At 55.8% G+C, this 14,329-nt stretch overlaps 1 protein-coding gene and 1 long non-coding RNA gene across 2 annotated transcripts; one reads left to right on the forward strand and one right to left on the reverse strand.

The window, feature by feature from the left end:
* Positions 1-4,600: 4,600 nt before the first annotated feature.
* Positions 4,601-6,888, reverse strand: Tmem270 (transmembrane protein 270). The gene is made up of 3 exons (XM_027948347.2): positions 6,817-6,888; positions 5,009-5,443; positions 4,601-4,873 (listed from the first exon to the last, which is right to left on the reverse strand). Exons 1-3 carry the CDS (start codon positions 6,886-6,888, stop codon positions 4,601-4,603), a joined length of 780 nt encoding a protein of 259 aa, XP_027804148.2.
* A 786-nt stretch (positions 6,889-7,674) lies between these two features.
* Positions 7,675-9,338, forward strand: LOC139702932 (uncharacterized). Its single transcript, XR_011705492.1, has 2 exons — positions 7,675-7,731; positions 9,139-9,338. It is a non-coding gene; the product is annotated as an uncharacterized lncRNA (long non-coding RNA).
* The last annotated feature ends 4,991 nt before the right edge of the window (positions 9,339-14,329 follow it).

Here is a 14,329-nt window from a genome sequence, read left to right on the forward strand (position 1 = left end):
CTGGACCCACAGAGAGGAGGGTGAGCGGGCAGAGCTCCCGGGGCCTGCGGGGTGTCCTGCAGGCTACCTCTAACCCTGTCCTGGCCAAGCACCGGCTGCAGGACAGCAGGCCCGGCTGCGTCTGGCGGGGAGGGAGGCTGGCGGGGGAGGGGGCTGAGGCGAGAGGCGCTAATAGGTTATGTCAGGCGAGAGCTCTGGGGAGGGGCCGCGCCTCGAAGCTCTGGCAGCGCCACCTGGGGCCCGAGCCCAAGAGCCGGAGCCTGGAGAGAGAGGCTGGCCGGGTTCTGAGCAGAGCGTGAGGACCCGAGAGGGGGACAGCGAGACAGGGCTCCTCAGCCCTGCTGACCTGTGGCGGGATGGTGGGAAACGCAGACCCCTCTGGAGGGCTGGAGGAGCCCATGTGGAAGAAGCTGCCCAAGATGACAAGGGACAGGGCCTGATGGGGGGCAGAGCCCCAGGGTTCACCCCCTCCTCAGGAGGGCCCTCCTGTCCCCTCATCCCAAAGTGCCAGGATCCCATCCCTAAATCAGGGAACCCTGATAGTTGCCCCCCAAACCCCCATACTCTGTCTGGACCCAATCAACCCCACATGACCCCCAATGTCACTGCCTTCACGGGGATTGGAGGGGGTCAGGAGCTGGGGGACAGAGGGGCCTAAAATCCATCCCCCTCCAGGCTGTGGGCTCCGGAGTCATGCAGCAGCTCAGGAGGGAGGAGGGGAGCTCAGAACAAGGGGGTCAATGAAGGGCCAGGGACGCGGGCAGACTGAGGAGGGGGCCCCTCGCAATCCTGGTGGGGCAGCCAGGGCCCTGTGTGTCTTGGCCGAGCGGGACCCCTGGGCCGCCAGGTATGTAACCATTCCAGCCATTTCCTGCCCTATTAATGAGAAAGGGGCTGATATAAATATACACTTCGCATAAATAAATAGAGGCCAGGCCCAGGGCCGCATAGCAGACAGATTGCGTGGAACTGCTGGCCAGACCTCCAGCCAGCCCCCCACCCCACCCACAGCCCCCCCACTGCCCCCCACTTGTTTTCCACTGGCGGGCCAGGGCCCCTCCACACTCACACGCCTGAGGAGGACGGACTGACTGCCCTCACTCTCGGCCTGGGCCTCAGAACCCCCTCCCTGGGGCCCCGGGGAAGGAGGCAGGCCTGGGAGACAGAGGGAGGAGGCAGGGTCCTGAGAGAGAGCCCCGCCAGCCCCGAGCACTACCTCACACCCAGAGGCCCAGAGCTGGGACTGTGCCTGGGTGACAGGTGGGGAACAGAGACTCAGGCGTGCAGTGACTTGCCCCAGGTCACACAGCAGAGCGTGCGGGGATTCAGGATCCACACCCAAGGCCTCTGCTCTGCCGGTTGTCACAAGAGGTGGTCAAGGGCAGTTCTGGTTTTTCCTCCCCAGGATACCAGGGTCCTTAAGGGGCCCAGAGGACTTTTCAAGGCATAAGCAGCACCTCAGGAATATGGGGGTGGGGGTTCAAGGAACCTGATCTGGGCTGTTCGAGGCCCAGTCAAGGCAGCTGTGTATACAGGAGGCCTGGCCTCCCCAGCCCAGGGTACCTCCTTCCCAGAGCGTTCAAGAGCAAAGCCTGAGCCTGGCACAGTGATGCACACCTGTAATCCCAGCAGCTCAGGAGGCTGAGGCAGGAGGATTTCAAGTTCAAAGCCAGTCTTAGCAACTTAGCAAGGCCCTAAGCAACTCAGCGAGACCCTGTGTCTAAATAAAATATAAAAAGGGCTGGGATGGGGCTCAGTGGTCAAGGATCCCTGGGTTCAATCCCCAGTACCAAAAAAAAAAAAAAAAGCAAGTCCTGGGCACTGGGGTCCCCCAAATGCTGACTTATGGGGATTGCCCTACCCACCCCACCTCGCACACACATGAATGAGACCCAGAGCAGAAAGCCTCATCCTGTGTCCCACATGGAGGCAGGGACAGAGCCACAGAATCCACGCAGCCGTTACCCCGCCCAGGCCTCCTTGGGCTGGGCCCAGCTCAGAAAGGGCTCTCTCCCTCCACAAGGCTGTCCTGGCTCGGGGGACCCTGGCTCCCCACATTGAGTGGGCTGTGACCTAGAACCCAGCCTGGCACCCTGTCATGGGGCACAGGTCAGCAACAGTGGCCAAGAACCCTGGGTCCAGCGTGGCCATGAACCTGACAGCACTCCCACAGAGAGGATCAGATCTGGGCCCTACCCCAGAACATTCCTCGCCCCCAGGCCCAGTTCAAATACCCGCTCCTTCAGGAAGCCTTCCCAGGGTCCCCATCCCAGGGAACAGTTGCAGGCTTCTCTTAGCCTTGGGCAGCCCTGGATGAAGACTGTGCCCTGACTCTGCACCACTGAGGTCTTCTCTTGACAGTGTCTTGTATGTGGACCCTTAACCCTAAGCTCGGCCATACGAGCCATTCCCCTGCAGACCAGGGAACCCAAGAGCTGTGCCTTTACCAAGTTGCATGCCCACGACTACCAACTGCCCTCAACTTAGGAGCCACCTGGTGGCCAGGTAAGCAGGTAGGCACTCTCCTCTGTTCCCCACTGAGTCTGCAGGCAGGATGACATCTCGCTGCCCTCCGGGCCTTGGTACAACCTGGAACCCGCTCAACTCTGTGCCTTCTGCCCAGGCTCACTCCAGCTGTGTGAGGTCAGCCCAGATCCTCACAAATGTGACCCGAGGAGCGTCGGTAGCCCCCAGAGAGTCAGAGAGGAGCTCCCCAGGGCACAGACCCCCTCCCAGCCTGCGCCCCAGATGCTCTCCCAGTCCAGAGCTGATCTGATGGTCCCCATGCAGCCATGAGGAAAGGACTGTACACAGGATGGACTTGGACATGGGTGAGGGGCAGACTGTCGGAGGCAAACGAGCAGCAACTGGCCTAAGGACCTGGCCAGAATTCATCTGCTCGGTTTGGGCATGTCCCGTGGGACCCGCCAGGTTTGCAATATGCAGAGGCTCCCGTTTGCAACAATACAGACGGCAGATGGGTTGACGCTGTTCCCACGTCTAGAACCAGAGGGCGGGAGACGCTGTCACCTTTACACTTCTATATTTGGGGTCATTTTTAGTCAAAGGGAAAAAACACCAATATCACATACACAATCCCACCTCTGGCCCCCATCCAGGCTGGCATGAGCCTCTAGCCATCGCCAGCCCCACCTGGCCTCGTCCTCTGTCCCCCTGCTCAGACACTGGTCACCAGCCATCCTCTCCTCTCTTGGCCTTTGTGCCCCCTTCTGTCTTCCCCTCCCTCAGCCAGGCCCCCCCAGGCCAGCTGGGTGCAGTGCTTCAGTGGCCCCAGCCAGCTCCAGCAACTTGAAGGCCCCTGCCCTCAGGTTCCCTTGCCAATCGTGTGTGCTGTGGAGTCTGGTCCAGTTTCCTCTTCACCCGGACCTCTCAGGTCCCTCCCCAGCATTCTAGCAAGATGGTCAGAGGGACCCCCCTCGAAGTCTCTCCCACAGCAGACCAAGCTTGCTTCTTGGACTTGGAGGAAAGTCCTGGACCTTCCCCGACCCGGCCCAGTGGCAGACCCTGGTTGCCCTGGGAACCAGTTGGAGAAGGGGAGACAGGAGGAACTCTCTGGAAACTCCCTCCATGCACCCCGCCCTCTGGCCTGGACATGGGTGAGGGGTGATGTCTGACTGTCACAAAACCAGCCCTTCCCTTCCTCTCAGCAATACCACTTACCTCAGGGCTGGGGCTGGGATCTGGCCCCTGCAGCCTGAGCTCCCCTTGCTGCACCAGCCACCCCTGGAACAGGACCCTGTCCTCACTATCAGGTGACAAGAAGTGCAGAGATATCAGGGAAACCATCCCGCACTCCCCAGGGAGATGGACGGCCCTTCAACACACGGTGTGTGGTTGAGAGGGTGGATTTGTGGATGGATGGATGGATGGACAGATGCATGGGTAGATAGATGAATTTGTAAACAGGTGAATGGGTGGGTGGATGGATGGACAGACAGACCGACAGATGGACGGATAGATTTGCAGGTAGTTGAAGGGGTTGGGTGGATGGATGGATGGGTCTGTGGTTGGATTTGCATAGACCAAGGTTGAGTAGCTATGGGGTCTGCTGCCGACTGGCCAACCAGTCCTCAAAAAGATATTGCTGCATCTCTGAAATGTGAGGCCCTGGCGCCCCCAAGAGGCCACAGTCTCTAATTGCCCATCTCCCTTAAAGCTCTGGGCACGAAGGGTTCTGAGAACCAAGGACAAAAATTAAACAAAGTTAGGGGTTCTGGGAGAAAAAAAAAAAATCTAGAGTTTAGTGTTGTCTCTGCCCTTGACTTGCTCTGTGACCCTGGGAAAACTGAACCCCTCATCCATTTTCTCATCAAGCCAGACGCCTGTGTTGCAAGATTTAAATTAAATTATGTGTAAAGTATCTGAGATGGTTGACATCTGGCAGCTGAAAGGTACTTGCAGAATGTGGTTTCCTTCCCAGGGCAGCCCCGGGCATGCGTGCTTGTGCCAACAACCACGTACACACACACACACACACAACACACACCCGTGTGTACAGGGACCATCCCCCCATCCAGCAGGGAAGGGAGGCGGTGAGAACCTAGCCAGGCCAGACCAGGAGAGGCAGATGGGGTCACGTTTATTCTCCAGGGGCTCCAGGCTCTGGCAGGACTGGGCCCGCCTTGCGGGTGGAGGGCTCATGGAGCTTGGACTCAGGCAAGGGTCCTGGGGCCTCCTGGGGTTCAGCCCCCTGAGCTTCCGCCAGCTGGGCCGTGTGCTCAAAGGCAGCCTGCAGCAGGTAGGAGGCGAGGCAGGTGGTCCAGGTGACAAGATAGGCCAGGTGCCAGGAGGTGAGGGCCACGGTGCTCTCCACCCACCTGTACAGGCGCCTCAGCTCCAGCACCGCACAGTTCTCCACGAGAGCCTGGGGCAGGCAAGCAGGTGGCCCCAGGTGCACTGGCTGGCGGCTGGCCCCATCCCAGCCCTGGCCACACCCAGAAGCCCTGGCCGGCCCTCTGCAGCCCAGCCCCCGCCCCAGCCCACCCACCTGGCTGGGCAGCCAGCCCAGGCTGAAGCGGTGAGCCTTCTGGAACAGCCTCCAGGTGAGCAGCAGCAGCAGCAGGGCCGCCAGCATGAGGCTGTGCAGGCACGACAGGAACAGCTGCCCCCAGGTGTCCACGGACAGCCCCAGCCACGTGCCGGCACCAAGGCGCTGCAGGGCCAGGCCCAGGGTCCGGGCACTGTCCAGCACTGCCTCACACACCAGCCTGGGTCCCCACAGCAGCAGCCACATCGGGACCCACAGCAGTGCCTGTCCTGCCCGCAGAGCCCGGACCAGGGGGCAGCTGGCAATTCCCGTGGGTGCGTGGGCCTGCGGGCTGCAGGAGCCCCGGGCCTCCTGGGCCAGTCCCGACACCCAGTGCCGGAAGAGGCTGATCTTCAGCAGAAGGAAGCTGTACAGGTGAACACGGTTCTGGACCAGCTGCAGGAGGAGGGGACACCAGTGTCACCCAGCCACACCCACCTGGGGAGCACCCAACCTGTGCTGTAGATGTGGAGCCCCCAGTCACCTTGGGCTGGGTCCTCCCATGTCCAGACATGAGGATGATCTTTGTTTCTGCGGGGACTGGGGTGTGCTCGGGGGCAGAGGGCTCGCCTAGCATGTGCGAGCCCCCAGGTTTAATCCCCACCGAGTGTGGTATTATATTTGGTTCCTTCCTGCTGTGTTCAGATGATCATTTACAAGGCTCCAGAGTCAAGGGGAAGACATCATTATGATGATCATTATTGTAGCACAAAGGGTAACACTCCCCTAACAATCCTTCAGGATTTGAACCCAGGTCAGCTGTCTTTCCCCAACACCTGGACCTGCCTGGGCACCAGTGACCTCTGGGAGCCCGGGGGCAGCAGGGTAGCTAGAGTCTCAGGGACAGCAAGATGTGAGAGTCATGGGGGGCAGAACTGACGATGGGTCCAGAGAGCGGGGTGGGGGAGAGGGAGGAACCCAAGGAGATTCTCAGATTTCTGATCTGAGTGGCAGGTTGGACAAGGGTGTCCCCCATTCACTGAGGAGTGGAGTTGGCTGGGGAAAGGCTGTACCTCATCAGAGCCCGAAAGTCCCCAGCTTCTGAGTGACAGCAGTCCACCAACCTGGGTTCCCCAGACCCGGAGACCAGCAGATCCTGGCTCCTACAGGCTCTGAAGACCAGGTTGGCAGAACCACCTGAGGTCCACCGCTTAGGTCCCCTCATGGGCTGGACTAGCAGAGCCAAGGGGCGGAGCTTTGATGGGGAAGGAAGGGCGCCTAAGGTGTCCCCTGAGGAGAAGAATCAGGGTACAGGTAGGAAGTCGGGGTTCCTCCGGGCTCATGATGTGGAGGTGAGGGAGAGGGAAATGTATGAGAGCCTATATGATCAGTTCTATAGGAGAGGAAACAGAGGCTCAGAGAGGTAAAGTAATTTGCCCAAAGTCACACAGTTAAAGGGTGGAGCTGTCCCGTCTCTTTCTACTGTGTCCATTCTCTCTACATTCTGTGGCACAGAAACAGATTCAGACAGACCACTCAGTCCCCTGAGGGCTTATCATTTGGAGGTGTGGGCCCAAACATGAGCGTCTGCATATTTTTAAAAACTGGATGGTGGGGGCCAATGCTTAACCCACTAGAGTGACCCTCTACAGAGAAAATTCTGGCACTGTGGTTTGGGGGTGTGGCTTCTGGAAGCTGCCAGATTATTCCCCAAGGCAGGCAGTGGCCTGGGTCCCCTGGACAGGACAGGACAGGCAGAGCTCGGTTCAGCAGCTCAGAGGTGGCCAGGAAGGTCAGGTGGGCGGTCCCCCTCCCCCCGCCCCTCTCACCAGCACTGAGAGCCTCACGACCTGCATCAGAATCCCCAAGAGGCTGGATCTGGCCGGAGGGACGGCCTCCATGTCTGGCCTCCCTTCCCTCCTCCAGCTGGGAGAGGTAGAATGACCTCACAGATGCCTCAGGGTGGGGGCCGAGTTACCATGGGGACCCAGTTGCCACCAGAGATCCCCTTTCCCCTGGCTCCTGCGCTGTCCCTGCTCCTTCTGAGTCCTGAGCCCCCACATTTGGCCACACCAAGGTCAGCGGGGAGGGCCTGGCTCCCCTGGAGCCAACTCTTGTTTGCCCAGAAGGAGACCCTGAGTTAATGTGGGAGAGGGTCCCCAAAAGGCATCCAGAGGGGAGTAAGGAGTTGAGGCAGGGGCGGGAAGGGCGCTCGAGGCAGGCCTGTTAGGAGCAGGGCTACACTCTGGGCCATGGGGCTCTGTCTAGCTGGGGTCCCCGAGAGGAAGTCCAGAGCACGCTGGAGAATCACCCCACCCTTGAAGAACGAAAACTGGGGTGTTGGCCTCGGAGAGCCGTGTGCTCCCAAACCTCCACCTGCCTAGCATCAAGAGGCGTGGGCAGAAGATTGGGGTGTCACAGCTGAAGTCTCAGCTGCAGGGAAACAGGTGGGGGAGGGGCGCCTTCCACACCCTGCACATTCCAAAGTAGCAAAGTCCTAAAAAACAGAAAGCTGGCCCCAGGGCCCCAGGTGGCAGAACCTTCTCGGGCAGGCAGAGGCTCCGCTGCCCAAACCTGCAGCCCTTCCAGTTGTTAGTTTTACATTTTGCCAAAAAGCAAAGGGAAGAGATGGCGACCTTTGTCCCCTAAGTGTCGGGGGACACCTCGGTGGGTTCTGGGAATACGTGGGAGAGAATAGGAAACGAATGCATGCTGAAGTGGAGGCCTCTGGGTACCTGGAAAAGGTGGGTAGTGAGGCTAAGGGGGGCATTTCTGAGCTACCCTGGCCCCAGGGCCACAAGAAGCCACCAGGAGGGCACTGGCGGCTGAGCATCTCGGAGAGGTGTCTGCGCTCTGTGTCGGGGGTAAAGGGTTGGAATTCTGGGGAAATCCAGGACTCTAACCACGAGGTTTTCTTTTCTTTTTTTAGTGCTAGAGATGGTGCCCAGGGCCTCACATGGGCTAAGTACCAGTTCTACACTGGGCTTCACCAGCGTGAAACGGGTACAAGGCCCCCCAAGGCTGCAGGACCAGCTCTCACCATTTACATTTTAAAGCATGCCCTCTGGTGCGCATGTCTGGGAATGCAGGGCTCCATGAGCGGAGGATCCCTTTGGGAGGTTGGAAGAACCGGTGCCTTCCCTACCCTGGCCCACAGCATGACTTCAGCCCCTACTCGCCACCCCCCCCCCAGCCAGGTATCCTTGTGCAGGCCACATCTTGCCCAACCGTACATGGTCCCCTGCCCCAAGAGTCCCCAGCATGTCCAGTATGTCTGTGCTGATCTTCTCCCAGGGTGGTCCTGCTCGCCTGCTCACTCCTCACCTGGGGAAGAGAAGGTGAGGTACACAAAGTCCCCCTTCTCCAGCCTCAGCCCTGCTCTTTCTCCAACTCTGTGGCCCTGGGGAGCCACGGGGTTTCAGAAATGCCCCCTCGGCCTGAGCTCTGAAGGACAGCTAGGAGTCCCCAAAAAACGAAGGCGTGAAGGAGAGTCCAGACGGAGGGACGCGCCATCCCAACTCTGTACCAGGACTCAGGTGGGGTGGGGGAGGGGAGGTATGGGGAGGGACCGAGGCCAGCAGGGACTGGAATAGGCCACCAAGCCCTAGGAACGGCAGCAGAGGCAGCAGAGCAAAAGCATCGGGGCCCCAGCAACCCGACCAGGGTGAGGAGGAAGGGTCTCCAGGAGACCTAGGACTCTGCAGGGCGGCTGCCTACCAGTCAGCTGGGCTAGTGGTATCCTGGGCGACGGGGTGAGTGGGGGCCAGGGAGGGAGAACAGAGAAGAACACAGAACAACAAGTCGCTCAGGCAGGGGCTGGGGAGAGGAGGACAGAGGCAGACATCAGAGAAGGTGGGTTTATGGTTTGGATGTGGTGTGTCCCCTCCAAAACTCACGTCGAGGGGCAGCGGGTATAGCCACTGGTAGAGCATCGGCCTAGAATGCAAGAGGCCCTGGGTTCCATCTCTAGCACAGGAAGAAAAACAAAATCACATTGAAATTTGGTCCCCAGTGTAACAAAGGTGCTGGGACCTTCAAGAGTGATTTGGTCATGGCTCACAAGTGATTCAACATTGTTTTCTCAGGCCCAGGTTGATTCTTGCAGAAACGAGTGGGTTATTTTAGTATTTTGTATTTTATTTGCTTTGCAGTTCTGGGGATGGAACCCAAGGAGTGAGTTCTTATACATCAACAGGGCCTCTTCTGTTATTCATCTCTTCTGCACAGGCCCATTTGCTTTTCTGCCATGAGATCCATCAGCACAAGGCCCCCTCCAGATGAGGCCATGAGATCTTGGACATTGAGCCTCCAGAACTGTAAGCTTAAATAAACTTATTTTCTCTATAAAGCACACAGTCTTGGGTATTCTGTCATAGCAACAGAAAACGGACTAAGACAGGAGGACAGACAGGACAGCATTGAAAGAATCCAGACAGCTTGAGATGTTACCTTACTTGCAAGCCAATGACTTAGCTGGCCAGAGCGCCACAGAGGCTGGGAGAAGGCAAATTCCATAGGGTGACATGAAGAGGACCAGATGGCATCCAGGGTACACACAGTGGGTGTGTTTCAGGAAAAGAACTCAAACCTTAACCATGAGCAGAAAGCAAGCCTGCCCTTTGTCCCAGGAGGAGACTACCTTCAAGGTTGTCCTATAGACATCCTTGAAAACAAAGTCCAAGACAAAAGATCATTAGTTGATTGTGCCTCATTAACAGGATGTGTGAAAACATAAGACACAGAATTGGGTCCCAGCAGCAGAAGGAATACGAAGAGTGGTAAAGTGGGGCAGGGGTCTGGGATCTCCCCAGCTTAGGTGAGGGGGTGAAGGTGGCACTGTCCACTGAGATGGTGTGGAGAGGTGAACAGGCTGGGAGAGGGGCCCAGGGACTGCTGGGTTCCATCTCTAGCACCAGGAAGAAAAAAATCACGTTAAAATTTGGTCCCCAGTGTAACGATGGCGCTGGGACCTCTAAGCACCTTTAAGATGGTGCTGGGATGGAGGTGGTGGCTGAAACCAGGGTTTGAACGGCTTTCCTCTCTCCTCTCTGCACCCATCATGGGCTTGCCCCCCACCATCACCCAGTATCCTTCTACCTAGAATTCCACCTTACCTCTTATGTAGTCATCAACTGCCTGTGGTCAGGGCAGGAGCCCCAAGGGGTGTCCCATCTGGATGCCAGGCCCAGGTCTCCCTCCGTCTCAGCTCTGCCCACTTGCCTCCTTCTGCTGCCCCACCCCCACCCCAGAGCCCCCATCTTGGTCTCCAATCAAGATACCAGCAAGGCCTCTCCGTGGCTCCGTGGCTACCCAGACCACAAGACCAGGGAGACAAGAGGGGCCACAAAGCCTGGGCATCTAGTGACAGAGGTCAGGGGCTCCCCCTGGTGTGGACCTTCCCCTAAGCAGAGCTCAGGAACTGTGATCCGAGCCTTGCAGTCCCACCAGCCAGAACCTCAGCGTCACCCTGCCTGCTTGCTGCCTTACCTTCCTTACCTCTGAAAGCAAGGATCATGCCTTGATCCCTGCAGGAGAGCACTCCAGAGATGAATGAAGGGCTGGGGGTGGGCTCAGCGGTGGGGCAGTTGCACTGCTCAGGGCTCAGCCCGGGTTCCCTCCCATGTGCTGCAGAAAGAAGGAGGGGAATGAATGAATTGTGGTCCTACTGCCAGCAGGTGCCTGAGGGTAGTAGGAGAAGCCCCAATTTAGATTCTTCCTCTGGGAGCCCCTCTGCCCTCAGTCCAAGGTCCCCTCCCTCCGCTTCTCTTTGCCACTCAGCACTAGGTTCAAGACCATTCCTGCGCTTGCTCTGTGCGACCTGGAGTTGCACCTTGCAAGGTGACAGGCTGGACAGGCAGGGATAACCCAGTTATCAGCAGCGTTGCCTTGCACGTGCCAAGAAATACCACTCCCGGGTGGAGATCCCCTCCCAAGTCCAGGACAAAGGATCTGCCTCCGGCCTCCTGCCTGCCCCGGAGCCCCGCCCCGGGCTCTCAAGTGCGCTCTCTCGCGGGTGCAGGACGGCGGCGCGGCCGCGCGGGGGCAGCAGACACCCGGGCGCGGGGTCCTGAGCGCTTGAAGCTCAGCGGGAGGTGGCGGGGCGTTGTGTTTTGGCCACTCCACCCGCGAGGCCGGTTTCCCAGTGACCTCAAAGTAGTGTCATCCACAGGAGCTCGCCCTGTGCTGGTCCCGTAATGCCTGGGTTGCAGGAGGCGAAACCACCCCGAGAAATGGTCAGGATCCATATTCCCCCCTTTATCTTATGTTTCAATAATGAAAACTTAATTTCTTCACTTTTTTTTTCAGGTGTACACAGAAATGATCTATATGGCTCCATACTTGCAAGGACTTGCACTTTTTTTCTTGCTAAAGATGGCTTTATCTAAGGGGCTTAAATGCAAAACTGATGCTTGTAAATGGATGGAAGTCTCGGAACCCTATCCTGGTTACGGGAGCTGGTTTATGAGTTGGACAGGTTGGGGTTTGAACTGACCTCTGCCACCTACTTACAAGCCCATGACCTTGAACAAGCTCGTTCAGAGTTTGCTTATGTATAAAACAGGCAATGTACTTAGAAGAAACTTCCAGAGAGGATATAGAGAGAAGTCAATGAATTAGGGACTGTGATGTGCTTTTGGGCAAGGCTTGGGGCCGGGGTGGGGGGTGGTCTGAAGTCAGCCTCTGATAAAAAGGAACTCATGAAATCTTGGAAAGAAAACAAGCTCCAGGGGCCAGGGTTGTGGCTCAGTGGTTGCGTGCTTGTCTAGCATGTGTGATGCACTGGGTTCAATTCTCAGCACCACATACAAATAAATAAAATAAAGGTCCATCAACTACTAGAAAATATTAAAAAAAAAAAAACAAGCTCCAAGTTGGGTGGAAATTCTTTAAAAATGTGTGCATATTTACAAAAAGAAATTACCTGGGGTGCACAGACTTTGTTAATTCACAAATTGACGTGTGGAAATAATCATTTTCACCAAACAACTTTCAGGCAATTCACTTGGTGCCCAACCCGATATTGAAATTTCAAAATCAAGATATTTTTTTAAACCTGCAAAATACAAAGAAGTATCACTGCAACCTTAAAATCAATGCAAAAAAAAATAACATAAAATGAAGGAAATGCTTTGGAAATGTTCCTTAAAGAGATATAAAGTAGCCATGCATGATGGCCCACAGCTACTCAGGAGGCTGAGGCAGGAGGATTGCAAGTTTGAGGCCAGTCTTGGCAATTTTGTGAGTCCCTAAGCAATTTAGTAAGACCCTGTCTCAAAATTAGAATAAATAAATAAATAGGACTAAGATTGTAGCTCAGTGGTAAAGGACCCCTGGGTTCAGTCCCCAGTGACACACACACACACACACACCCCAAAAAAAAAAAAAAAAAAAAGTCATACTTAGTGTTAGCAGGGGTTCAATAAATATTTGTCAAATAAATGAATGACTGGATTGCTGATTTAAAAAGAAAGTCAGCCAGGCACAGTGGTGCACCTGTAATCCCAATGGCCTGGGACCTAAGGCAGGAGGATAGCAAGTTCAAGTCCAGCCTCAACAATTTAGCAGGACCCTGTCTCAAAATAAAAATAAAAATGGCTGGGGGGTGTAGCTCAGTGGTAAAGGGCCCCCTGAGTTCAATCCCCAGTACCCCAAAATAATAATCATTATTAGTAGTAGTGGAGCTGGACATGGCGGTGAATTATACTTAGGAGGCTAAAGCAGGAGGATCTAAAAGTTCAAGGCCAGCCTGGGCAACTTGGGCAAGACTCTGTCTCTAAATAAATAAATAAATAAATAAAATTAAAATGAAAAGAGGATGTAGCTCAGTGATGGAGGGTCCCTGAGTTTAATTCCCAGTACTTAAAAAAAAAAAAAAAAAAAAGGAAGGAAGAAAGAAGGAGGAAGAGGAGAGGAGGAGAAAAAGAAGATGATCAACCTCAGTAACTGGGAGAAGAATGGGTATAAAAACCCGCAATGAGGGCTGGGGATATAGCTCAGTGGTAGAGCGCTTGCCTAGCATGTGTGAGGCACTGGGTTCGATTCTCAGCACTGCATATAAATAAATAAAGGTCCACTGACAACTAAAAAGATATTTTTTAAAAAAAATAAAAACCGCAATGATATACTGTGTCTCCTTACTTTGCAAAAAAAAAGAGCCAGCATTGGTGTGGTTCAGCAGTGGAGCGCTTGCCCCCCAGGCCCGGGTTCAACCTCCAGTCCTGGGAAAGGCAGAAAAGGTCCGGGTCGGACAGAGGGGAGAGAGAGGGAGAGAATGGAAGGAAGGAGGGACACGGAGGAGTGGCAAGGCCCAGGGCACAACGGGACCTGCCCCCTAGCGCAGCCTCCAGCGCTTCGTGTGCTGGAAAATTCTTCCGCCCACGCTGACCAGGAACCCGCGTGGGAAACTGGAGCAGGCTGACCCCTCGCCGCCTCCTGCGCTGGTCCACCCGCAGCCGCCCAGGGCTCGATGACCCGGCTGAACAGCCCGCCTGGAGGGACAGACCTGCGCACAGGTGACTCAGCCAGGGGTGACTCAGGGTGGTTTAAGTGGGGGAGACCCTCGTGCCTGGGGGGAGGACCTCAAGGACAAGGTTAACTGAAAAGGGGCCCTTCACCATGGCATTCAGGGCTTCTTCAAACCCACCGAGGAGTGTCCGTGGGTCTGTCGTGGGTCGTCCTGGAGACCTAATACACCCAGTAAAAATATAAAAACCAAACCTAGAAGGTTCCTCCCTAAGGGAAAGTCAAGAGAAGAACTTTTTCACTTCCTACTTTCAAACCTTCTGGAGCCAGGAGGACAAACTGCTCACATGTTTTCCTTCTGACTGGCCGATGCCTGAAGGGTGACAATAAGCCAGTCAAACAAAGATCTCAAGGGAGAGTGATCCAGAAAACAGAAGTGCAAGGGCCCTGGGGCAAGGCAGAGACCCGCCTGACAAAGGAGGCGGGGGGTAAGGAATTTGGCTTTGGGGTTTGAAGCAGATGAGTAAGCTCACCAAAAGTGTACTGTAAAAACATCCTCCAGTTGGGCACAGTTTCTTAACTGTTGAAATTGCATACACAGAGTGAAGCCAGGGACATTTTATCAGTTTGTTCTTTCATTTATGTTTTGAATTTTAAGTCTGAAAACATTTTAAAATAATAACTTCCTGGCTGGCTGTGTAGCTCAGTAGCAGAGCACCTGCCTGGCACGCATGGTGTCCTGGTTTCCATCACTAGCACCACAGATGATGATACTATTTGACCTCTGGCTATTGTGAAGAAAATGGACGGTGGTTGGGACAGAGGAAGAGGCAGGGAGGCCAGTAAGGAGGCCGCCACAGGGTCTGAACAGGACAGAAG

Source organism: Marmota flaviventris, chromosome 19 (assembly GCF_047511675.1).
Source record: "Marmota flaviventris isolate mMarFla1 chromosome 19, mMarFla1.hap1, whole genome shotgun sequence".
NCBI lineage: Eukaryota > Metazoa > Chordata > Mammalia > Rodentia > Sciuridae > Marmota > Marmota flaviventris.